General features: G+C 37.7%; 2 protein-coding genes across 6 annotated transcripts in view; one reads left to right on the top strand and one right to left on the bottom strand.

Moving 5' to 3' along the window:
• Positions 1-19,974, top strand: LOC102506327 (RE1-silencing transcription factor). Of its 3 annotated transcripts, XM_032459578.1 has the most exons (5): positions 660-952; positions 1,071-1,207; positions 6,842-7,745; positions 10,558-10,641; positions 14,390-19,974. In XM_032459578.1, exons 3-5 carry the CDS (start codon positions 6,851-6,853, stop codon positions 16,339-16,341), a joined length of 2,931 nt encoding a protein of 976 aa, XP_032315469.1. In that variant the 5' UTR covers positions 660-952; positions 1,071-1,207; positions 6,842-6,850; the 3' UTR covers positions 16,342-19,974. The 3 variants fall into 3 exon arrangements, with proteins under 3 accessions (XP_032315465.1, XP_032315469.1, XP_006189405.3); XM_032459574.1 differs by lacking the exons at positions 660-952; positions 1,071-1,207 and adding an exon at positions 1-139; XM_006189343.3 differs by lacking the exons at positions 660-952; positions 1,071-1,207 and having other exon boundaries at positions 6,802-7,745.
• The window catches only part of LOC102506835 (nitric oxide-associated protein 1), a 34,781-nt gene continuing 16,621 nt past the window's right edge, over positions 7,150-25,309 (bottom strand). Inside the window, exon 8 of one of the 3 annotated variants that reach the window (XR_004312558.1) lies at positions 7,150-7,280. Coding sequence is in view for 1 of the 3 variants with exons in the window: in XM_014563156.2 (XP_014418642.1) it covers positions 20,612-20,640 (29 nt within the window). In the remaining 2 variants the exon portion in view is untranslated. Of the gene's footprint in view, positions 7,281-20,102; positions 20,641-25,309 lie in introns of those variants that run through there. The other 2 variants (XR_004312559.1, XM_014563156.2) reach the window with 2 other exon arrangements.

Here is a 25,309-nt window from a genome sequence, read left to right as displayed (position 1 = left end):
CTTCGCGGGCCTCGACGGCCCCAGCGTCCAACTTTTCCACTCTTCCTCTCCCCTCCCCCGAAACTCCAGCAACAAAGAAAAGTAGTCGGAGAAGGAGCTGCGACGCCGGGTCGTTACCCCTCCTCGTCAGGGAAGGCCGGTAAGTGCGACGCGGTCTGAGGACGGTGGCAGGGAGGGAAGGGGAGAGCCGTCCGGGCGGCGGTGGCGGCAGCGGGAGGGGGAGGGAGAGGGCGCGGAAGGACGCGGAGCGAGGCGCTGTCCAGGGCTGATTTGCAGATACTATGGCTTCGGCGGCGGCGGCGGCCCGGGCTGACGGGGGCGAGCAACCGCGCGAGATCGGGTTACACCGCCGCGGCCCGGGGGTTGGGCCGGGGGCGTCCGTGGGGAGCCACTCGGCGCCAGGACCCCCTCCCCAGCTAAGGCCCGGCCGCCGCCTCCGCGCGGGCCCGGGCATCCCTCGGAGTTGGGTCCTGTGGCGAGGAGCGGAGCTGCTTGGGGCCCTAGTACTGAAACTTCCTCTCGTTGTCCTCCTGCTCCAGGTCCCGCCGCAGCCCCTCGCCTGCCGGCGGCCCTCCCGTCCCCCTCCCTCCGGCCTCTCCCTTTCGCCGGAAGGCGCCGTTGAGTGCGGCGGGGCGGGTTGAGTCAGCCCGGGGCCCGGGCAGTTCCACCAATGGGGCTGGACAGCGATTTCTACGCTCCGGCCGCCCGCCCGGCCAGGTCCTCGGCGCCGGGCCACTTCGCGGGCGGGGACGGAGAGGCCAGGGCGTGCGTCCCGCGGGGCGCCGTTGGGGAGTGAGCCCGCAAACTTCCGGGGCGCGGGGGGCGGCCGGCGCGCTTGGGGCCCCCTCAGGCGCTCGGGGCCCGGAGCCTCGGGAGGGCGCCCGCGGAGGCTCCCCGGCCCTCTGCTGAGGGCGAGCCCAGCGCCGGTGAGGAGCCGGGACGGCGCGACGCGGTAACTTTCCTCCGTCTTCCCGGACTCGGGCTCTTGGGCCGAGAGGGGGCAGCCTGGACTGGGGAAGACTGGGTCTGGCCCAGCGGCGCCCCGAGTTTGCCCACCTTGCCTTCTTTAGTGTTGGGTAGCCCAAGAAAAGCTTCAGGACGAGAGTTGGGGAACTCGACGAGTTGGGTTGTCACTGTGTGGCAGTGAGTGAGGCGAGCCGAGAGGAAGCGAGAGCGCCCGAGTTTGCAGAGAGCTGCTTTGTGTTTGGTACGTATTTTGAGAAAATGGCCGAATGCCTATTTCAGTCCGGAATGCCGCCGCCGAAGCAGGCGCTGGTGGCAGCAGCACGTAGGAATTCGTGCAACATGTTGGGTTTCCGGGTTGTGCTTGGACGGTCTTCCTGACCAACGTGCAAATTCCTTTAGGGTTGGTAGGGTTTGGGGAGTAAGAAGAAAGTAGATGTTTGAGTAAGTAGACTAGCTGTTATGTTAAGCCCTTGGACAGCTTTTGCTTTGTGTAATGGCATTTGATTCCAACTTTGTTGGTACATAAACTCAACCGGCTTGAGTTTATGCAGTCGGGTGAAACGGATTACGTTTTTGGGTTTAACGTAATTTTTTTTAGTCCTTACCACTTGTTTTGCTTTTTTCCAATTTGCAAGAGAAGATCTAATTAGAGAATAACATCTTTTAGATTGAAAGTAAAGTGGCTAAGGCAGTTTATAAAAAAGTCCAACATGTTTTCAAGGTGCTCTTGTAATGGCCACTAGGCAATTGGGCCAAGTCAAGTACAGTGCAAAAAGTTGCTGATTGTGGAGATGAGTTGACCAGTTACTTTATTATAGGGTTTGAAAGTTTCTTTATTTACATGTGTGAAGTTTTGAATATACCAACTTGCCTTTTCACAGGAAAAAAGGCCCATAATTTTCATTTTTAAACAGATTGTCATCAAAAAAACAAGAAACTAAGTGGTAAGTTTTCAAAGCACAGTGGACCCTTGAACAACAGGAGTTTGAACTTTTGGGGTCCACTTATACCTGGATTTTTTTTTCAATAAATATATTGGAAAAATTTTTGGAGATTTGCAGCATGTTGAAAAAATTTCCAGATGACAGCACATAGCCTAGAAATATCGAAAAAATAAGAAAAGGGTACCCATGAATGCCTAAAATATATGTAGGTATTGGTGTATTTTATCATTTACTGCCATAATATATACAGAAATCTAATAAGAAGTTAAAATTTATCAAAACTTATACACACACACACTATACATGGCACCATTCCCAGTCCAGAGAAACGTGAACAAATGTAAAGATGCAATATTAACTCATAACTGCATACAATTAATTGTAGTCCATACAGTACTACTGTAATAATTTCATAGCCACCTCCTATTTTGGTGAGCTCAAGTGTTCCAAGTATCCACTTAAAACACCCTGTGAGTCTAGTCATTTCCGTGTGAGCAGTTGGTCTTTCCAGTAAATTGTGTATTGTGCTTGAAAAGTCATCTTGCAGTTCATCTCGTTTGAGTGCAATACCAGTGCCATACCTGAGTGTTCATCATGTTTAGTACAATACCAGATATCTTGAATAATACCATGGGACCCATAGGAAGTGCCACTAGTGATGCTGGAATTGCTCCTGAGAAGCAGAGAAAAGTCATGACTTAATAAGAAAAAGTTGAATTGTTTGATATATACCATAGATTTAGTTCTGCAGTTTTGGTTGCCCATCATTTCAAGATAAATGATTCCAGTATGAAGATCATTGTTAAAAAAGAAAAGGAAATTTGTGAAGTTATCTCTGCAGTTTTTCTAGGAGACACTAAAGCCTTGCACTTTTTGCTAAATACTTTTTTTCCCTCTTGTTTTGAAAAATACATCTTTTATGTGAGTTTAGGATGACTATAAGAAAATTATACCTATAGAAAAAAAAAAGTGAAGTTATTTTATGATTACTTAAAGTGAAAGGAAGGTGAAGGATCTAAATCTTGAGAATTTAATACCAGCAGAGGGTGGTTTGGTAATTCTAGAAAGAGTTTTGCCTTAAAAAATATCAAGATAATGGAATCTGCTTTGAGTTCCCAGATGTCATTAACAAAATTATTGACTAGAAGTCTGTCTTGCCTAAACAGATTTTTAATGCAGAAAAATGTGCCCTATTCTAGAAAAAATTGTCACAAAGGTCATTCATTAGTAAGGAAGAGTTGCAAGCATCCGGATTTAAGGCTGCTTTAAGGGTAACTGTTTTGTGCAAATTGAGGTTTTGATCAGAACTGCCCTTACCTATAAAATTGCTAATCCCCTCTAGCCTTAAAGGGAAAAAGATATATTCTAGTTTCTAGTCTTTTGGTTGTACAACAGAAAGTACTGTGCAATAAAAATACTCTTCTGGACTGGTACCATTGATGATTTGTCCTCAATCATGACATAACTTGCAGTAACGGATCGCCTTTTTAAGTTGTTTCATATTGGACAGTGCCCCTGGCCACCCCTTCCCCATGAGTTCAACATCGAAGGTGTGGCACACATCTTTTCAGCATCTAGATCAGGGCTTCATAAAGACTTTTAAGGGTTGTCACACATAGTACTCTATGGAAAAGTTTATCAACACTATGGAAGCAAAACCCAATAGTACATCATAAAAGTCTGTAAGAATTACACCATTGAAGGTATCATCATTGTGATAAAAAATGCTGTGAAAGCCATCAAGCCTTAAAACAATGAATTCCTGCTGGAGAAAACTGTGTGCTGATGTTGTGCATGACGTCATGGGATTTATAACAGAGACAATCAAGGAAATCATGAAAGAGATTGTGGATGTGGCAAAAAGGTGGGGAGTGAAGGGCTTCAAGATACAGATCTTGGAAAATTCAAGAGCTAGTAGACACCATACCAGAGAAATTTTATTTTTTTTTATACATTCAGTGCTTTCGTGTGTTTTTTTTTTATTTTTTTAACATTTTTTATTTGAATAATAGTCATTTTACAATGTTGTATCAAATTCCAGCGTAGAGCACAATTTTTCAGTTATATATGAAAATATATATATTCATTGTCACCTTTTTTTTTCGCTATGAGCTACCACAAGATCTTGTTTATATTTCCCTGTGCTATACAGTATAATCATGTTTATCTATTCTGCATTTTAAAATCCTAGTCTGTCCCTTCCCACCCCTCGCCCCCTTGGCAACCACAAGTTTGTATTCTATGTCTATGAATCTGTTTTTGTTTTGTATTTATGTTTTGTTTTGTTATGTTTTGTTTTTAGATTCCTCATATGAGTGATCTCAAATGGTATTTTTCTTTCTCTTTCTGGCTTACTTCACTTAGAATGACATTCTCCAGGAACATCCATGTTGCTGCAAATGGCGTTATGTTGTCGGTTTTTATGGCTGAATAGTATTCCATCATATAAATATACCACATCTTCTTTACTCAGTCATCTGTTGATGGACATTTAAGCTGTTTCCAAGTCTTGGCTATTGTAAATAGTGCTGCTATGAACATTGGGGTACAGGTGTCATTTTGAAGTGGGGTTCCTTCTGGATTTATGCCCAGGAGTGGGATTCTTGGGTCATAAGGTAAGTCTATTCCTAGTCTTTTGAGGAATCTCCATACTGTTTTCCACAATGGCTTTCCTTGCTTCCCTCTCCCACTCTTAATGGGAGTCTTCTTTTACAATTTTGTCTTTATTCTTTTTGTAATTCATGGCAGTTATCTCCTTTCCAGTTATGAGTTTCTCATTTTTGTAGCATCCTGCTTCTTTTCTATTTAGAGTAGACCTGTCAGTATTTCTTTTAGCATGGGTTTAGTGTTGCTAAACTCTTAGTTTTTGCTTGTCTGTGAAGTTCTTTATCTCTCCTTCTATTCTAAAGGATAGCCTTGCTGGATAGAGTATCCTAGGCTGCATCTTTTTTTCATTCAGGACTTTGAATGTATCTTGCCACTCCCTTCTGGCCTGTGTTGTTTGTGTAGAGAAATCAGCTGAGAGCCTTATGGGGATTCCCTTGTACATACCAGAGAACTTAACAGAAGTTGACTTAGAGATGAGTGCTTCCAAACCAGTGCCAGACTATGAAGAACAAGACATGGAAGAAGTATGCCAGAAAACCAGTTGACATCAGACTGACATAAGTCTGGCAGAAGGGTTCTGATTATTGAAGACTACTTTTGATTTCTTTTAAGACATGGGCTCTTATTTGATAAAGACACTGAAACTAAAGCCAGTGGTGGAAGAAGGAATGGTACCATATAGAAGCATTTTTAGATAAGTGAAAAAGCAAAAAAGTCAGACAAATTTGAAGATATATTTCTCTCAAGCTATACTGAGTTCCTGCCTCTCCTTCCACTTCCTCCACCTCTTCCACTTCTGTCACCCCTGACTCAGCAAGACCAACCTCTTCCCCCTACCCCTCAGCCTACTCAATTGAAGACAACAAGGATGAAGACCTTTATGATGATCTACTCACACTTAATGAATAGTAAATGATCTTGGCACACAGTCAATAAACTTATTTGTTGTGTTTGTCTTCTTGTGAAAATCTAGTAATTGTACGGCAACAGGTGGGAGACATCATTGAATATTCATTCTCATTACCTAAGTATTCATTGTGTAGAACATTATGTGCAAGACTTTTATTCTATATAGGATTAAGGTAAGTGATATTTAATATGAATATTCTGTTTTATAATTTGTAATTTGAGAAATGGCATATCAGCTATCATCACTTATATGAGGTTTTTAAAATGTTTTATCTTTGTTTCCAATACTGTATTATGAATATGACTGTGCTACTGAATGCCATAAACATTTTATGATTCATTTATTTGCATATAGGCTAGACTACTATGCAGCAGTTGTATCAATTACAGTAGACTACCATAAAACAATCCTATTGCTGCTGCTTTGTGATCAATGCATTAATTTATATTTGGAGATAAATATGAATTCCTTCTTCACATTATCTTTTCATTTTTGATGCCTAGTGTTAGTAATACATGTCACATGTCCAGAATTTTGTATCACAAAATACATTAACAAAGGTACTGACAGATGCTGTTGATCTTGTACATAGAGAATGTAAAGGTGAAGTATTGATAAATACAATACTGGAAATGTATTTCTATTCCTTATGATTTTCTTAATAACATTTTCATTTTTTAGTATATAATACATGTAACATACATAATTTGTGTTAATTGACTGTTTATGTTATCCATAAGGCTTCTGGTTAATAAGAGGCTATTGGTAGTCTAGTTTTTGTGGAGTCAAAAGTTACAGGTGGATTTTTGACTTCAGTGGTGGTTGGTGTTCCTAACCCTGTTGTTCAAGGGTCAGCTGTAGTTTATTCTTTTGGAGTTAATTGAGTTCATATGAACTTCAGTTCACTGACCAAAGATGATAGGCTTCTGCTTTCACTGTACTTAATAAATGCATAGATGGCTTTTGGATTTCTCCCTTTTTTGATTCAGACTAGGAAACTGCTGAAAGAGGAGTTGAGAGGACAGCAGTTTACTATTCATGCATAGAATGTAAAATATAATTTTAATTAACACTAATAATGAAGGTTACTTATATTTTTCCATCGGAAAAATGAAAAGTGTTCGAGGGAAGGCACGCCAGTAGTAGACCTAGTTGGTAGATGAATTGTGTTGAACAATTAATAGAATTTTTTGTAGAGGTTATAGAAATTTTCTCCATGACAGCAGTAAAGAGAATTTAGAATTAAAATATATTTTAAAGGCTTATTTTCAGTAATGAAGCTGATTGAGTTTAAAGATTATATCTGAAAATGTATTTAAGTTACAAAGAATTACAGTGATGATTTGGTTTTAGACCAGTAAAAGTTGTATTTAAAGTGGTGCTTTTGTGTTTTTTTGTTTTGCTTTGAATGCAGAACACAGTTATGGCCACCCAGGTAATGGGACAATCTTCCGGAGGAGGAGGGCTGTTCCCCAGCAGTGGTAGCATCGGCATGGCCTTGCCTAACGACATGTACGACTTGCCTGATCTCTCCAGAGCAGAACTGGCTGCGCCTCAGCTCATCATGTTGGCAAATGTGGCCCTAACTGGGGAAGTAAATGGCAGTTGCTGTGATTACCTGGTTGGCGAAGAAAGACAGATGGCAGAATTGATGCCTGTTGGGGATAATAATTTTTCAGATAGTGATGGAGAAGGACTTGAGGAGTCTCCTGAAGCAAAAGGCGAGCACAATGGACTGGAAAACATGGAACTGGAAAGTTTGGAACTCGGTGTTGTGGAGCCACAGCCTGTGTTTGAGGTGTCAGCTGCCCCAGAAACATACAGCTCAAATAAAGATCTTCCTCCGGAAGCACCTGTAGCAGAGGACAAATGCAAGAACTTGAAGACCAAACCTTTTCGCTGTAAACCATGCCAATATGAAGCAGAATCTGAAGAACAGTTTGTGCATCACATCCGAGTTCATAGTGCCAAGAAATTTTTTGTGGAAGAAAGTGCAGAGAAACAAGCAAAAGGCAGGGAATCCAGCTCTTCCACTGCAGAAGAGGGAGATTTCTCCAAGGGCCCCATCCGCTGTGACCGCTGCGGCTACAATACCAATCGATATGATCACTATACCGCTCACCTGAAACACCACACCAGAGCCGGGGATAATGAGCGAGTCTACAAGTGCATCATTTGCACGTACACCACAGTAAGCGAATATCACTGGAGGAAACACTTGAGAAACCATTTTCCAAGGAAAGTGTACACATGTGGAAAATGCAACTATTTTTCAGACAGAAAAAACAATTATGTTCAGCATGTTCGAACTCATACAGGTAAGAGGACCTTTCTCCTTTATAAGTGTACTCTATTCAAAAAATGGAACAATCTTAAAAATGTGAGAAATTTCAAACACTTCAGAAGTAAACAGAATGCCCCACTGCACCCATGGGTACCCATCACCTATACTTAAGTTATCAGTATTTTGTCACATTTGAGAATTCATTTTTTAAACATAATAACTTTATTAAGATGTACTCCACTACGACAGAATTCATCCATTTAAAGTTGGAATGCATTGGTTTTAGTATTTTCACAGAATTATGCAGCCAACACCCCAATCAGTTTTAGGACATCCTCACCCCAAGAAGGAACCCCATCAGTGGTCATTCCCTTTTCTTCCCATCAGCCCTTAATTATTTCCTTTTAAATTGACTTTCAGATCTTTACAATTCAGGAATCTCCTTATTTAAAAGAAACATTGGTAGCTATTTATAGGTAATTTTCTTATTTACAGTACATTTTCCTGTTACGAATTGATACCTTTGATTACTGGTCTGAACAAAATGGGTAGGGTAATGTAGTAGTGTATTTTTTGCATCACAGGTGAAAGGGGGCTGTGGGATGCTGTTTACATCAGGTTCCCTTTTGCAGGAGTTAATCATTCTGTGGGACTGAACCCCAGGCTAAGTGGGTCATAGTGAGGAGGGGAATTGATGTTGCTTTATTTAAATGGTAGACATAAACAATAAAACTTGCAGATGAAATTCCATTACAAGAAAGATATTTTCAACAGGATTCTAAGCCCCAGCAGATGGCTTCTGTGTAATATAAAGCTTTAAACTCTAGTCATTTGCAGTCTGTTTGGAATTTGTTGTAACCTGTGATTGAATTGTCTCTAGACTTTGAAACCATTTTATTTCAAAAGTAAAAAAGTTTAAACACTTCAAAATTACGTGGCATAAAAAATGAAAGTTACTTGGGAATCCTATACCATTAATCATTTAACAGATTAATTAAAGCAAACTGTTAGATTAAATTAACCTAACCTATAATATCTTAAACCAAATGTCGGATACCGTATATACTTTAGTCATAAGTACTTCATATTCCCTTAACAGGTTTTTGAAAACCTTGGGGCCTAATTTAGAATTGGCTGTAATCTGTAGAGCTCTCAGATAGTAACTATGACATATGGTAAGATGTGTGACTTTTATGTGTACACTTTGATGAATTTTTTTGATTGAAGTATAGTTGAAGAATTATTATAAATATATGTGTTTGTAATCACCATGCAAATCAACATAAAGAATATTACCAGCCATCCATTTCCTTTGTCTTATTAAATTTTAATTTTTTTGGTGTTCTATTTTGATAATTCAAAATTGTTGAGTCACTGAACAATGTAAAATTTTTCCCAAAAAACTAAAAATGCTTTCAGCACTAAACCTAAATTTGTTGACTTAAGAACATTTCTAGAATGAAAATAAAAAGAAAAGAAAACTGGGCAAGTTTCTGTTTTGATGTCTAGTTCCAACTTTTTATGGAAAAGGTTTTTTTTAAACAGGAACTCTACTTTTTGCTATTTCTTAAATTTTTTTTGTTACAGTGGTTAATTTTCATCTAAGTACAGTCTAGGTGACTAATTTTAATGGCTTATTTTATATACTGTATCATCCATTAGTTAACTTTTTCTCCACATTATTTTAAGATTGATAATTCCACAATAAGTTTATGACTTACGTATCTAATATTGATTGTATGTATGTCATTTCACTTTTTAGTCTTAGACTTATTTGGTCTTAATACTTTATAAAAAGGTTTTTCCCCTAGTATTATTACCTATTTGTGATTTTTTTTAACACTTTAAAAAATTTGGTGGTGTATAGGACAGTACTTTGATTAAATGATAGTTCTGAAAATTGTATTTACAGAAAAATTCACCGAGTGCTGAAGAGCAGAGAAAAGAAATGATCATCAGTAGCAATCACATGTTTCTCATTTCTCACTTAGGTGGTAGCCTACTGTAAGATTTGCTTAGTGGATTTCTTATGTTCTTTTATCGAGTGCTGTTAAGTGCTTTCTTCTATGCTAATCTTCAGAATAATTTATAATTTATTGAGGAAAACAGGGTAAGTGTACACTGAGAGGAAAACTTTAGGCTTGAAAGCCTGCAACAGTGTGCCCAAGATCGCATACAACTAAGATTGAAAGTTCCAAATCACTTTTTTTAGGTCATTATCATGGTGGGAGAGTGAGGATTTTCATCTGAGTCTTCAATCAAAAGATTTTTCATTTTGTTGTTTTAATATTATACCAGTTCACAAATCGAACTTATTTTTTTTCCTTGCATTCTTTTTTTTAAATTGGAGTACAGTTAGTTTGCAATGTTGTGTTAATTTCTGGTGTACAGTATAGTGTTTCAGTCATGCATATACATACATATATTTGTTTTCATGTTCTTTTTCATTATAGGTTACTACAAGATATTGAATATAGTTCCCTGCGCTATACAGTATACACTCGTTTATTTATTTTATATATAGTAGTATCTGCAAATCCTGAACTCCCAGTTTATCCATTCCCACCCCCTTCCCCTGTGGTAACCATAAGTTAGTTATCTGTGTCTCACAAATCCTACTTTTTTTTTCCCCTCCTTAACTGATTGGTTGGTTGATTGATTGATTGATTTTATTGGAGTACAGTCAATTACAACGTCAGTCTCTGATGTATAGCACAATGTCCCAGTCATGCATATACATACATATATCGGTTTTCATATTTTACAAAACCTACTTTAAAAGATGACATTTTTGCCAAAAATCACTGGCATATGATATATGAATACTAATCATTATATTTTTGCAGGAGAACGCCCATATAAATGTGAACTTTGTCCTTACTCTAGTTCCCAGAAGACTCATCTAACCAGACATATGCGTACTCATTCAGGTTGGTAAGAAATGGAACTTTCCTATCATTTTTCAGTAAGCTACCATCATAAGAAAGTTCTAGATTTGGAGCTGGGAGCTTATTAATGGTTTATTTGTAATATAATTTTGAAATTGGAGTTAAAAATTAATGTTCTACTACTGTAGTGCTGTATTTAAATGGAGATTCTTAAGCATGGATTCCATTGGTGGAACCTCTAAAACTGAATATAAATGTGTATGTGCATTTTTTCTGGGAGGAGAGTTTTTAATTGTCATCAGATCTTCAGCAATTTCCATGACTAAGAGAAACTGACCACGGTTCATCTTTTCTGAGTAACTCCTACCGTCTTACACTCCCCTACCCGACTGTTCCACCCCCACCACACAGTACAAAACCAAGTTTTAGTTGCTGGGTTTCAGGGGTTCCTTCTTAGCTGCTCAGGTCCTGAAATTTAGGTTTGTTCCCTTGAGAATTGATAGGGCTTCTGAGGACTGATTCACGAAAGCCAGACTTTAAAGAATGATAGATAATCCAGGATCCCAGTTTATTAACTTAAAATAGGTAAAATGCAGGACTGTAACAAGTGGGAAATTCATCTACTCCAGTGACTGAAATAATCATGATCATCACCAACCAGAATTGAGCCCCATTGTCAAGGTATGTAGGCGGCAAGGTTAAAAAGTCAGTATTAGCATAGGTGATCTTGAATGAATAATTATTTCATTTTGACCCTTGGGTAGTCCTAGAGATCCTGACATGATCCACAATTCCCAGCAGATATGCTACCGTTTCATTCTGGCTGAAGTATTTTGTAGTGGGAGAAATATATCCAGTTTGTGTTTGCCATTATGATATCTTTGTAGGTATCACACTGGATAGTTCTCCCACCCTGCTAGCATAGGAGTTCATTTTGAATATTTTCCCATTATGAGCACAATGGATGTTTGCTAAGGGAAATTAACAACTTGCCAAGTTCCACCGTTGACTACTATTTTTAAGATAGAAAAATATTTTTCAGCAAAAAAAAATTTTCTTTCACCAAATATTTGATGGTTATTATGGAGGCAGTATTATAATAGTTGGGTCATTTGAAACATGTTATGGTTTGAGAGTCTTTGTGAATATTAGAATAAATTTTTTTTTTAATTTTGTGGGGAGGTAATGTTTACTTATTTATTTTTAGAGAAGGTACATGGGGACTGAACACAGGACCTCATGCACACTAAGCATGCGCTCTACCATTTGAGCTGTACTTCCCCCCCCAGAATAATTTTTTAAACAGCATTTTATTAAGTTTAATTTGCACACATGAAAATGCACACATCTTAAGTATACAGGTCAGTGACTTTATGTATGTTTTCTCCTTTATATATGTTTGACTACCACCTAGGTGAAGATATGAAACATTTCTACCACCCTCAGAAATGTTCCCTTCTTACCCTTTTTAGTCAGTACTCTCATAGTCTCCCCACCAGCTGATACTCTGACTTCTGTCAAAAAGCATTAAAACATGCTTCTATAAAATGTTTTTGAGATTTATCTCTTGCTATGTTATCAGAACTTGGTGTTTATTGCTGAGTAGTATGGCCCCCATTACTTTTTAATTTATAAGTTCCCATGTTTTTCTTTCTGGGCTGTTCTTGATGAGAATGTATAAAGCTTGTAAAACTCCCTTTTTGAATTTGCCTTACATCTATAAATTAATTTGGGAAGAATTAAATAGACATCTGACCACATTTATAAAGATGAAAAACTAGTAAATATTGCTGGATCTGGTTCAGGGCAAAAGAAATTATATTCAGCTAGGTATTAATAAACTACACTTGATGACTAGATCTTCTAATGCAAGAAAGATTTAATGGTAATAAAACAAAAATGGAGGCAGGATGAATGAAGCAAGTAAATGATGCCATCAAAGTTTAAAGAGTCCTGTAAATTTCCATTTCCTGACCATTTCACAGGTGGAGGCTTGCACCTTGCTTGATGCTGGCTCTGTAAATACCCTTATTCATTAGGGCTTTTAAAATAGCAACATTTTCATTATAATTCTTTTATGAGCACAAATATTTTCCTAAAGAGATAAATTCCATTCACCAGTTATTTATTTACTCAGAGGTAGGGTTAATATGGTAAGGCAAGATGAACACATGAAATCGTCCCTCTTGTTTACCCATATTGAAAATTACCAGTTGATTCCAAAAGTGATGACTTACAGGTAATGCATAGTGACTGGTTGGCTATCCACTCTATGCTAAGTGCTGTATGTGGATTAGATTATAGCCCATAACACCTAAGAGTATTTTACAGATGAGGAAATCGAGCCTTATAAAAGGAGTTTTCAGTAGATTGCTGAAGATCTCATAGTAAGTTGCAGAGCCTATATTTGCCCCCCACCGCCCTAAATATTCTTACTGTAGAACAAGTTCTTAACATCTGTGCCACATATCTTTTCCCCATTCTGTGTCTATATGCTAAGCAAAAATGTTTGTCTCCACTGAAATCATTCAATGGAGAGGACAAGGTAGAGCCAAGTATAGAGTAATGTAGCATGTTGTTAGAAACCTCTGTTTATGAATCAGTGGACAAATGTGGAAAAGGGTTGTCCAGTTAGCTTCATACTCAGTCTGACATACCTAGGTAAGTTTCTGTTTTTGTGATAGAGTATTTTATCATCAAACATTTTCTAATCATGTAAAGCTTACCATCTACATGGTTTTACTTAATGTCTGAGTATTATTGCTTTATGAAAAAAATAAGATTTGATATGAATTTGAGAATGTTTGAGAGATGAATTTTCATAAATGTCAATTTCCATTTTTCTGCTATGCATTCCGTTGGACCAGTGGGGTATGGATACCATTTGGTAATATTTACTAGAGTGTGATCTAGATGGGTATGTATTCAGGTAGAATGAGTTAATCTTATACCTTTAATTCGGGGTTGGGGGCTTCTGGTCTTGTATGTACCTGTGATTATGACTTTCTTTGCTTATTTTACATACCATATCTATTTGTATGCCCCTTTTCATTTACTTAGTTTCTTTGCCCATTCTTTAGAAGAAGGTGGGGAAAAAAATCAAGAACGGATTTCTGATTTCTCTGTATTTTTGCTGTAAAGTAGTGACTGTCATTGGAAAAGTTTGCTGAGTGAAACTTGACTCAGCTCTTGCCACAATGGACAGATGAATGAGTTAAATTTAGAGAAAAAGCCATTTGCTTCCTGAGGCCAAAGGATTGTTTTAAAACTGACATGGAAGCTAAAGGTATTTAGCCTAGAATGTAAGATATTTCTTTTGAAGTGTCAAGGTTTATCTTAAATTATGGGAATTTTATATTCTATTCCATTATACATTTGTTTTAGCTAAACATAAAAAATTAAAAATTGTCTCTCTCTTCGAGTATCCTTGCCCCAAAATTTAACATCAGAAGCCCAAGTAACTTTGCCAATAATTGTTGTGTACTTCTTGATGAATCTGTGTTCTTTACTAGTACTTGAGAACCCTAGCTTGATGACCTTTTTAGAAGCTGAGGATTAACTGAGATAATTATTCCTCCATTTGGTGTGAGAATCAATGTCAAGGGATAGAGAAAAGATATACAAATAAATATGGTGAATGTAAATTGCATGATAAAGTCTTCAAGAAGTAGTTTTTGTGGTTTTTTGTTTGTTTTTTTACATGTATCCAATTCCTTGTAAGTATAATTGAATAAATCTTGAATTCATTTCTTCATGTATGTCTTCTGTAACATCTCTTGTTTACCTTCAGGTGAGAAGCCATTTAAGTGTGACCAGTGCAGTTATGTGGCCTCTAATCAACACGAAGTAACCCGCCATGCAAGACAGGTTCACAATGGGCCTAAACCTCTTAACTGCCCACACTGTGACTACAAAACAGCAGATAGAAGTAATTTCAAAAAACACGTAGAGCTGCATGTGAATCCACGGCAGTTCAATTGCCCTGTATGTGACTATGCAGCTTCCAAGAAGTGCAATCTGCAATATCACTTCAAATCTAAGCATCCTACTTGCCCTGATAAAACAATGGATGTCTCAAAAGTGAAACTAAAGAAAACCAAAAAGCGAGAGGCTGACTTGCCTGGTAACAAAATTACTGATGAGAAAACAGAAAAAGAGCAGACGAAAGTAAAGGGGGATGTGTCTGGGAAGAAAAACGAGAGGTCTGTAAAAGTGGAGAAAAAAGATAATGTTTCAAAAGAGAAAAAGCCTTACAGTAGTGCCTCAACCCACATGGCTACCAGAACTCGCAAATCAGCCACAGAAACTAAAGAAATGGACATGCATACAGGAAATAACTCAGAAAAAACCTTTAAAACCAAGAAAAGCAAAAGGAAGATGGAAGCTGAAGCCCGTTCCTTGCAAGATCCTGTTAATGATGAGGAACCTGTGACAAAAAAGAAAAAGAAGGCAGAAAGCAAGTCAAGAAATATTCAGGAAGTGCCGAAGGGTGACAGCAAAATAGATGAGAATAAAGAGCAAAATATTTGTATGAAAAAAAGTACAAAAAAGAAGACTCTGAAAAATAAATCATGTAAAAAAAGCAGCAAGTCTGCTCAAAGGGAGACTGTTCAGAGAAGGCCTTCTCAGATGGAGCCTGTGCAGGTGGGGCCTGCGCAGATAGAGCCTCCGCCTCCCATGGCATCTGTTCAGGCGGGGCCTGTTCAGGTGGGGCCTGTTCAGGCGGAAGCAACTCCCCCCGTGGGGCCTGCTGAGGTCGAGGTTGTTCAGAAGGGGCCTGTGCACATGGAGCCTCCTCTTCCCATGGGGCCTGCTGAGGTCGAGATTGTTCAGAAGGGGCTTGTTGAGATGGAGCCTCCTCCTCCCACGGAGCCGATCCCCAAAAGGTCTCCTCGAAAAGATAATAAGAAGGAAAAGTCCAACATGCAGGGTGAAGTGGCACAGAAAGAGCAGGTCCTTATTGAAGTTGGCTTAGTGCCTGTTGCAGATAGGCCGCTTCTAAAGGAAAGCACCGGTACACAGGATCTCTTAGCACCGTCACCACCTCTGCCAAAGGAAAACGTAAAGGAAGAAGAGTCAAAAGACCAAAAATTACTCACTGCAGACGAAGGAAATAAAGAAGCTCCTCTTCAAAAAGTGGAAGCAGAAGATGCAGGTAAGAGTCTAGCTGGTGTTGCTGCTGTTACCAAGGAATCTGCCCCTATTTCATCCTCTGAAAAGAACTTGAATTTGCCAGAGGGTGAAACTTCAGATGGTGGACATCAGGCTGACACTGTGCTTTGTGAAATGGAAGTGGACACTGAGGAAAACAAAACAGAGAATCCCTCTGGCAGAGACCCAGCAGTTGAAGATCCAGTTCCACCACCGCTTCTTCCTCTGCCACTGGAGAAACATGAGGCAGTGTCCAAAACTGCTATGGCATCACCTCCTGTCACCATGGCAGTAAATGAGTCTCAGGAAATGGATGAAGACGAAGGCATCCATAGTCACGACGGAAGTGACCTAAGTGACAATTTGTCAGAGGATAGTGATGATTCTGGATTGAATGGGGCTCGGCAAGTTCCACAAGAAGCTAGTAGAAAGAATGCAAAGGAAGCCTCGGCAGTCAAGGTGACTGAGGGAGATTTTGTTTGTATCTTCTGTGATCGGTCTTTTAGAAAGGAGAAAGATTACAGCAAACACCTCAATCGCCATTTGGTTAATGTGTACTTCCTTGAAAAGGCAGCTCAAGGGCAGGAGTAATTAAACTTTGGAGAAGGCTTCAGTTCTTAATTTGTAAGGTCTATGACATTTTATCTTCATTTGTAGTTGTAGACAACTTTTTGTTTTTAAAATTGCTTTAATAAGTGTTCAATCTTGATTTTTAAGTGGCACTCTTTTCCTTAGGACTCTGTATACCTATTGATGTGTAAATTTTAGTAAATCCAAGGGAGTCAGTGTGTTAAACCAGCAGACACCTAAATCTGTTAGCTTATGCATTTAATTGAACCAGGAAGGCCCAGGTGATACTGGATAGAGCATTCTATTGCTTTGTCCAGATATAACTTGTCAGTTTTTTCCCCATGTCTATCTTCCTCTTTCACTTTTGTTTATTCTTAGTTCCTTGTCTAGCTCTATACAAATTGGCATACTTAAAAAGCAAATTACTTGAAGAATTTCCCTGCTTTATATAAAGTTAGCACTTTAAAATTGTTTTAGTGATGAAAAGAGACATTTAAAGTGAAGAGAAATTCTCCCAGCAATGGACATTACGTCAGTCAAGGTATTTACTTCCTGAGTTTTGATCAATGTTTTTATTTGTGTATGTTAATTGTTACAAAAACAATGATTTTGGTGGGTTTTTTTTTTTTTTTTTTGGTGCTTTAATGGCTTAAGATATTGCACATTGTTGTTGTTTTTAACCTATGCAGTTAAATTTTTCTAGAAATAGCATTTGTATTGTAACACTTTATACATATATATGCATGTTTCTTTTTTCCTCTTTGGAGGGATGCTTTTTAGTCTTGTTTGCAAAAGGGCAGTTTTCTTTTTCCTTTGCTGCAATTGTCTTTTTTAGTGTGTGCAAATTTGTGAGCAAATGAAATATGCAGGTTCAGTCCATAGATATTGATTTTATTATCTTATATCTATGCCAGAATCTGTATTTCATATAAGTAATTTATTTTAAATGGATGAATTGAATTCACAGCTTTCAGTTTGAACTTTTCAGTAAATAAACCACTAGGCTCTATATTGAATGGATTTTTATCTCAAATAGCAACCATAAGTAAAATTATTTGGTCTGCTTTGGGTACAACTCCTTCGTAATTGTACAGTGTTAAGTCATATCCTTGAAGAAAACCTTTTTTAATAGATGGTTGGTGTTTATATGTCAGAGCTGTAAATGATATTTGGAAATTGCAAATTTGAAATTAGGAGGCATAATTTCTCCTTCAAGTTATACAGAATATCATTTTGTGAGTCCAAAGCCATAGCAGTTATACAGAAAACGTAGGATGAGAAAGGTAGTATGAGTGCTGGTAGACCAGCTGCTGCTTCTGTGAGTACAATGAAAAAGGCTGGTGAAACTTAAGTACAGTCCAGATTTTTAAAAAATCACACTTTCTCAGGGATCTCCACCAAGTAGTGGGTTTCCTGGCTGTTCCCATGACAGACAGCCTTTTTCTCCAGGTGAGGCCTCAATACATTGCAGCTATTCTGGTGTTCCTATGGGGGCACTTTGTGGAAATAGTGTGTACTCCCAATCTGTGTTGGTAGGTTCTTTGGTCAGTTGCCAAAGAATGTGAAAGAATCTAACATAGGTTTTTTCCTTGCTGGCAGTTACTCATTGCAGTAAAATAAAGTGTGATCCCAGTAGGGAACCTTGATTCTGATACTCCCATGTTCTATTCTGAAATAACGACTTTATATTTCATTTATTTTTTGGTCTCGTAATCTCTGAGGCAGGTTTCAAGAGTTCATCAATATAACATGAAAGATTAGGAAAAGCATTGATGAAGTATGGGTGGAAAATTTGTTAATGTGAGAGGAAAAATTGGGAGGCCAAAGATTTAAAGAAGCAGGAGATTCTCTCAAGAGAAGAGGAGTAAGTTGTGTGTTACTATGTGTGTTTTGTATGCGTGAATGGAGATTTGTAAATGATACTGAATTCTAGGTGAATTCTTGGCTCCGACAATCATTGTCAACAGATCAAGCTGCAACATATTTATGTTTTAAAACTTAAATTATAAGGCTAGTTAAATCTTTTTAACAACTACATTTAATGTTCATTGGTATATTTTATGTAAGTTACCTTTTACAATATATATGAAAAAATTCATGTTAAGTACAAATTGGAGATTGGGAATAAGCTTAGAGAAGAGGTTTTTGTGGATCTTCCATGCTACCAAAGGAAAAAATTCAACTTCTGGGGAATTGGACAAATTTTCTTAGCTAGTATTTAAGACTAGAATGCCAAAAAGAAAAATATGAAGGAAATTAAAACCCCTAATTAGCAAAGTTATCTGAAAACATTGTTACTGGAAATTGAGTGGACTTGAGGTCTTTCTTCCAGAAAACAGGGACTTGATTGTCAGACCTATATTAGGTTCTGAACCTTAATGCCATGTATTTGTACTTATTAAAAATTGTTTCAATGAAAAGTATATTAGTAAAATGAACTTCTAGTCTAGCTGGGAGTTCTTCCAATTGAAAAAATGTGGTATTTGCGTGTGACTGTTTGAAACTTTTTGTTTCCTGAGTTTCTCCTCCACTGAGTTGAAGCTAGAATTTCCCTTTTGATAAAAGAATGAAAAGTGAACATGTTATTTGTAAATTGATGTTTAATACTAGAGAGAAAGTTGAAATACTTAGAATATAAGCCTAATCCTAGGTAGCCTTATAAAAATGTATCTCTATTAACTGTCCCCTGAACCTGTATTCACATTGATTTTCAAGATATTTTAAGTTATATTTTTTCCTCTTTTCAGAGCTGCTTCTAAGGGGTTGCTTTTTTCTTTTCTTTCTCTTTCTTTCTTTCTTTCTTTCTTTCTTTTTCTTTTTTTGTAAATTGAGGTGTAATTCACAAAGGGCTGCATTTTTTGTTAAGGTTTCTTACAAGTATGGCTGGATGTTTTTTCTCTAGTCTTGCAAGAAGGGCCATTTTATTTTTTTAGAGTCATTTTTAAGTCATGAGGCCTTTAACTTTGGGGACTGTTTTGCATATGAGTGCTAATACAAATTGAAGTGGACCTCATTGTCTGTCACCCCATGAATGCTGACAATGGAAAAAATACTTGTAGTTCTGGACTAAAAACTGGGGAAGAAATTTAATTTTCTTTTTTGCACAAATCAGAAAAATAACTACTTTGCAGAGTTTCCTTGTTGACTTCAGCAGATAAATTGGACTGATAGTATTACAGATTTAAGAAATTATCTGAATCTTGGTTTGAGTAGATTTGGGATCTACATGCAATATTAACTAGATCAGATAGCTTTTACATTTTCCCATATATACGTAGGCTCTCCCCACCTTTGTCAACATCCATTAGTTATTGAACTTTGTAAGCTGGCATTGAAACATTACAACAATGTTTTGTTGCACCAATTTTATAAACTTTTACAGTGCAATATGTGTTATTTTTCAGAGACAAACCAAAGGTTAATTTCTCAAGGTTCTTGTTGTTTGCTTTAGCAGCATTTGATGGAGGATCTTTTATATACATTTGTAATAGATGAAAAATAAACCAGATTGCAGATTTTTTTTTAAAGCAAATCATATACCAAGTTTTTGGTCCAAATTATGTAGGATAAGTTAAACTTAAATTGCATTCTGTTAACGAACATGAGTGGATTTTTGTAAGCATAGTTAATGTTGAAATAAAGTTTTAAAAAGCATTTTATGCCTTTGTTTGTTATTGAGACATCAAGTATCGAGGAAATCATTTATTTGGCTGGAATTGGAGGTGTATTAATAATTTTCAAAATCTTTTCCCCAAATAATCCACAGTAGGTAAAAAGGCTGTGGAAATATTTGGATGAAAATGATGCAGTGGGTAGTAGACCAAAGCCTATCTTCCTATAATCTGGTTTCTGGGAGGTGAAGGGGAAGGTAGGGGAGAAACAACCTGCAGACAATTCATGAGATTTTATGTAGTAATTTTTTCCCAACCATAGGCTCCCTTAACATTTTTAATATACATGTCCAGTCTCAGCAGGACTGATGTTAGTAAATTTTGACTCATAATTGGAAAAAAGATGCATTGAAGGAAAAATAAGTTGAGCTACATTGAATGTTCACTGAACGTCAGGGCACTGTTTTAAGGATTTTACTGTATTTAATGTAACTCAGAAGAAAATGAAACCCAAGAGTAAGTGGTAATCCATATTCTTAACAAGGTTCTGCTTCTTTTGTTAATGGAAGTAAGTAGTTGAGTTATATGTTAAAAGCTTTTGCTTTTCTCTGGAGTTGAGAGAACAGGGAGAGGGAGTTGGAAAAACCTCTTCAGCTATGCAAAGCATCAAAACAAGTGGATCACATTCTGTCCTGATGCAGCAGGTGACCTGGAAGATCAAGAGTCAGGAAAAAAATGAGTATTTCTTGTTGAACTGGTGAGTGATTAGCCCTCTTTCCCCTCCTGCAAGACTTCCTTTCAGGAACAAAGCAAAATGAATTTCCAACCATTTATTTTATTTGCATGGTAGAATCAATGAAAGAAGTATGAAAATTTCTGTCTGACAGAGGATATATGGGGAATTTATCATAATTATATAAATGTTATTGATGTGTGACTTTGTTACATTTAATGAAAGAAAGAATGGTTACAAGTGTGTTTATCCAGCTCCTTGCTACTCCTTTCTCAGAGGCTCACCCTGTTAAGATTTTTACATATATCGTACATTTGCGCTTAACCTGTTGGCCATCCAGGTATTCTCCCAAAGGCCTAAGTCAGGGCTTGACCCTGGTTTGTAGGCAGAGTAACAGTATAATAGTGTGAGCTCCCCACTTGGGTACTTCACAGCTCTCATCCTCAGCTCCATAAAGGGAGGTTGGTGAGGATGGTAAGAACAATATTCTAATATTTGGTAATCAGGGGAAGTTTCAGAATTACAAAATTGCCTTTTTAAAGATTTTTAATGCTGGGGTGTATGAGGAGCTTTGTGGCCCTTGCAGTTAGAACTGGGTTCACTATGGACCTCTCTTCCTTACTACTATAGTTGGGAAATTCATTTTTAACTTTATTAAACCTGTTTCTTCAGAAAATGGGGATATATGTTACATCAATCCATAGAGTGGCTTTGAGCGTTAAGTGATTTTGAGCACTTAGCCTAGTGCTTGTCATGTAGTTTCAGTAGTAAGACCTTACTTTTCCTCTAGATAACAAACCAAATAAATATTAAATATTTAAAATATTTCCTCTATTTGGCACGATTAAGTTGTATAATTTACCTGTTGTCTTGCATGTCTTGCAAAATAGTGAGCTTCTAATGTTAAAAGTACATGTAGGCTTTTGTGTCAAACGGTATTATAATCTCCATCTTGTGTTCACTGCTTCACTCAACGCACCTAGAAGAGTATCTGGCCCACAGTGGGGCAAATAGTTGTTAATTGCCCAGGCCAAGAATTCTGTTTGTGGTATCTTTCTTTGTGTGTGTTTCTTCTTGATTTCAATTAATTAATATACAATGGTAGTTTTACTGTAATTTTAAAATTCTGGTAATGCAGAAATCTTGGTTCATAAACTTGGATATTTGGATGAATTAACAAGGCAAGGAGAGTTCACCTAAGTAGCAGGAAAAATAGCAAGTCTTGAGAAAGAGATTTCGTTAAGAAACTTTTATTTTAAGAAAGGTTCAAACTTACAGAGGAGTTGCAGGAGTGGTACCCTGAAATGTTATGTACCCCTTATTTGGATCCACCATTCATATTTGCTTTCTATGTATTATGTATGTGTTATATGGTGGACCCCCAGAAATTAAGTTACAGGAATACCCCTTCATCTCTGAAAACTTCAATTTGCATTTCCTAAGGATAAGTGCATTCTCTTCTACAATCACACTATCATGATCAAATTCAGGATTAAAGATTGATGTAGACCTTAATATACAATCTTAAGTTCAGGTTGTGCTAAATTTGTTAATACTAACCTTTAACAGTCTTCCTGCTCCTAATCCCTCATTGCATTTAGTTGTCACATCTCTTCAGTTTCCTGTAATTTGGAACAACTCCTTAGTTTTTCTTCTTCACAGCATTAAGAGTTTGAAGACTCCAGCCAGCTGTTTGAAGAACATTCCTTAACTTGGATTTTTCTGATTGTTTTCTCATGCTTCAATTCAAGTTGTACATCTTGGCAAGAATACTAGTAGTGGTGCATTACATTGTGTTAACTTGTACTATTTTGTCTACCAGATTTCTTTGCTGAAGTTATTATTTCCTTTTGTAATTAATATTCTCTGGGATGATATAGTGAAACTCTGTCTTTTCAACAAACCCAGTGATTTTAGCATCTATTGATTTTTGCTTGAATCGGTTATATCTTACCTTAACTGATATTCTCTGTCAAGAAGAGCTTTCTTTACCTTTTCTGCATAGACCCAAGTTCTTGTTTCATGTGTTGTCTGACATTCATTCATTTTACCTCTATTCAGCCAATGGGGAGTGCCCTTTCAAATTCCCTAAATGAGACTCAGAGAGACTCTTACACTGAATAGTTGAAACTCAGATATATCATTTCTCCCTGCTTATCTCTTAAGAGTACTATAAAATTTATGACAGCTTGATTGAATGTCTTAAGGGTTAAATTGTGGAAATTTACCAGTGGTTAAGATTCTACCTCCAGAAGGGACAATTTTAGAGAACAATATTCTAATTTTTATATTGATTTTGAAAACTTCACACCTTTCTTTTTTGTATACTCTAATTACTTTTTGAAGATCACATAATGCAGGCACAACTACATACTCAGGAAATTCACACAAGTTAAAATCTATTTTGACTAGCTCTCCCTACTAATCTTACTTTCATTTGTTTCAGAATTAACTAGTATTAATGGCTTACTATTAACTCTTTACCTCCATATGTGTATGCATATTGAAATGCTTGGTTTCTATGCTTTTTACATAACTGGAATTATTGATATTCTGCAATGAGTAGAATTTAGAGATCTTTGTCAGTATTTAGGACCTTTCTCATTCTTTATAACTATTGCATAATGTTTCATTGTGTGGATGTATCTGGTTTAATCACTTTAATTATTGCCAAAAGTGGTTAACACTCTGAAAGTTACTTGAGAGTGGACACCGTGTGAAGTGAGTTGTTCAGGGGACCCATAATAATACCTTACACAAAAGTTATGTTTATGCTTATGTTTTTAAGAGAGAACTTCTTTCAGATTTGCTGTAGTAATCAAGTCTTGCACTCTTTATGTTGAAGGTTTTTTTTTTTTTTGACATAGAAGATGTGTATATACAAGGTGTTTAATTTAGTGTTGCTTAAATGATGTACAACATGCTCATTTAACATTCACCATTGGTGTGGAAGGGAATAGCCCCTTGGCACTCAGCTAACATTACTGAGGAGAATGAATTATCCATATGATGGTATGTTAAGGAACTGCAATGTAATGAGACAGAGGTCCCTGCTTGAGTATGAGCTACAACAGTTGCTGGAATTAGGCATGTCTGGTGGATCATTGTGGGGAGTCCAGCAGGAGTTTTATTTGCATGGAAGAACACAGATGTTTCTGATGAAATAAAGCACGGCTTAAAGATACTGCGAATAAGACAGGCAAGTTTGTCCAGTAACAAGCATAGGACATTCAATTAGAAATCCTTTTGTAAGTACCAGGCACTCTTCTAAGCACATCACATTAACGCTTAATCCTGTCAACATCCCTAAGTAGGTTGTTATTCCCACTTTGCTTCCTACAGATGTCACACAAGTAGAAGTGGCAGGTCTGCATCACAGTGCCTTTTAGAGTAAGTGAAGAATGTTATGTGGGGAAATAGGTGCTGTAATAAATACAAGGAGCAATCAGGATGGTAGTCAAAGGCATTTCAGCCTAATGTTAATGTATTAATTATATTAACACGAAATAGAGGGCACTCTTTAAACAGGCTCCCCTCTATATGATAACATCTAGCTAGTTTATATTTACTAAAGACCATAAGAAGCTTACCAGCAGCAGTCAGTTTAATTTTACCTTTTTGAGGTGAAAGAAAACTAGTGTAAACCAGTTGTTCCCTGATTCCACTTATGCCTGGTTCTGAGATAAAGCATAAGTGGCATTTTTAGATACACCACAATATTCATTATGTGGGTAGCTATTTAAAAACATCAGAACCTATATCATCATTTAAAGTTAAGAGCTGGATTTATGTTAAAACATCCTTGGTTCTTGGGCCCTATGAGCCTGCTGTATTGTACACCCTGATATTTGTCCCATCTGATCCATTTACTAGACTATCACTCAAGTTCCAGACACTTGGCAACAGGTACCTGTCACCCGGTCTCCCAGAAGCCTTTGGGAGTGGTGGAGACACACAGCAACAAGCCGTCCACTCTAGACAGCAGGAAGTGGTAAGAGCAACAAATGTGCCCACGTGGGTTTCTGTCTGCTTGTTTGGCATTAGAGATGGAGAAATGCTGGTAGGTGGCCAATGTGAGGAGAGGGACTTTTCCACCCCATGTCACTCCATCCCTCTCCTTGTTTGGAGAATCAGGAAAAGGGTTTGTAGGGCCTCAGGGTCATCAGCTTGGATTCTGTCTAAAACCTCCTTTCTCCTTGGAGAGTGATAGGATGCTATTTAGGGATGTTAAAGTCCTTCACATCTGTGTTCGCACTACCTTCTTTAACAAGACCATGCAGATAACTGACTTCCCAACGTAGCTTTCTGCTAGTGTAAGTGCTCCTTGAGGGTTGGTTGGTTAGGAGGGGAGATAGCCTAGATTTGTATCTGAATGGGCTTTTTCTCTCTTTAAATTTATGAATGTAAGACATGCACAGTGAAAAACAAACCGTTCCTAAAAGATGTATGATAAAATTCAACAGCCTCATGCTCCCTTGTTTCATCAGTCACGTAGCTACTACATGTATCTGACTCCTGAGGTAAATTGAAGTCAGCATCAAATTTCTCATTTGATAAATTGACAGTGGAGTCTCTTCATATAGGTCAGAACACAAGGCATATTATACTGCATCTTCCTCAAGGTGATGAACATGCTGAGACCTTG

Source organism: Camelus ferus, chromosome 2, assembly GCF_009834535.1.
Source record: "Camelus ferus isolate YT-003-E chromosome 2, BCGSAC_Cfer_1.0, whole genome shotgun sequence".
Taxonomy (NCBI): domain Eukaryota; kingdom Metazoa; phylum Chordata; class Mammalia; order Artiodactyla; family Camelidae; genus Camelus; species Camelus ferus.
Note: the sequence above shows the minus strand (reverse complement) of the source record. Positions and strands in the feature narration are given on the sequence as shown.

Bases quoted from the DNA above. Each gene is read 5' to 3' on its own strand.
- LOC102506327 (XM_006189343.3), top strand. From the start codon at position 6,836: ATGCAGAACACAGTTATGGCCACCCAGGTAATGGGACAATCTTCCGGA. The intron at 7,746-10,557 runs GTAAGAGGACCT...ATATTTTTGCAG, and splicing joins GCATGTTCGAACTCATACAG to GAGAACGCCCATATAAATGT. The intron at 10,642-14,389 runs GTTGGTAAGAAA...GTTTACCTTCAG, and splicing joins ACATATGCGTACTCATTCAG to GTGAGAAGCCATTTAAGTGT.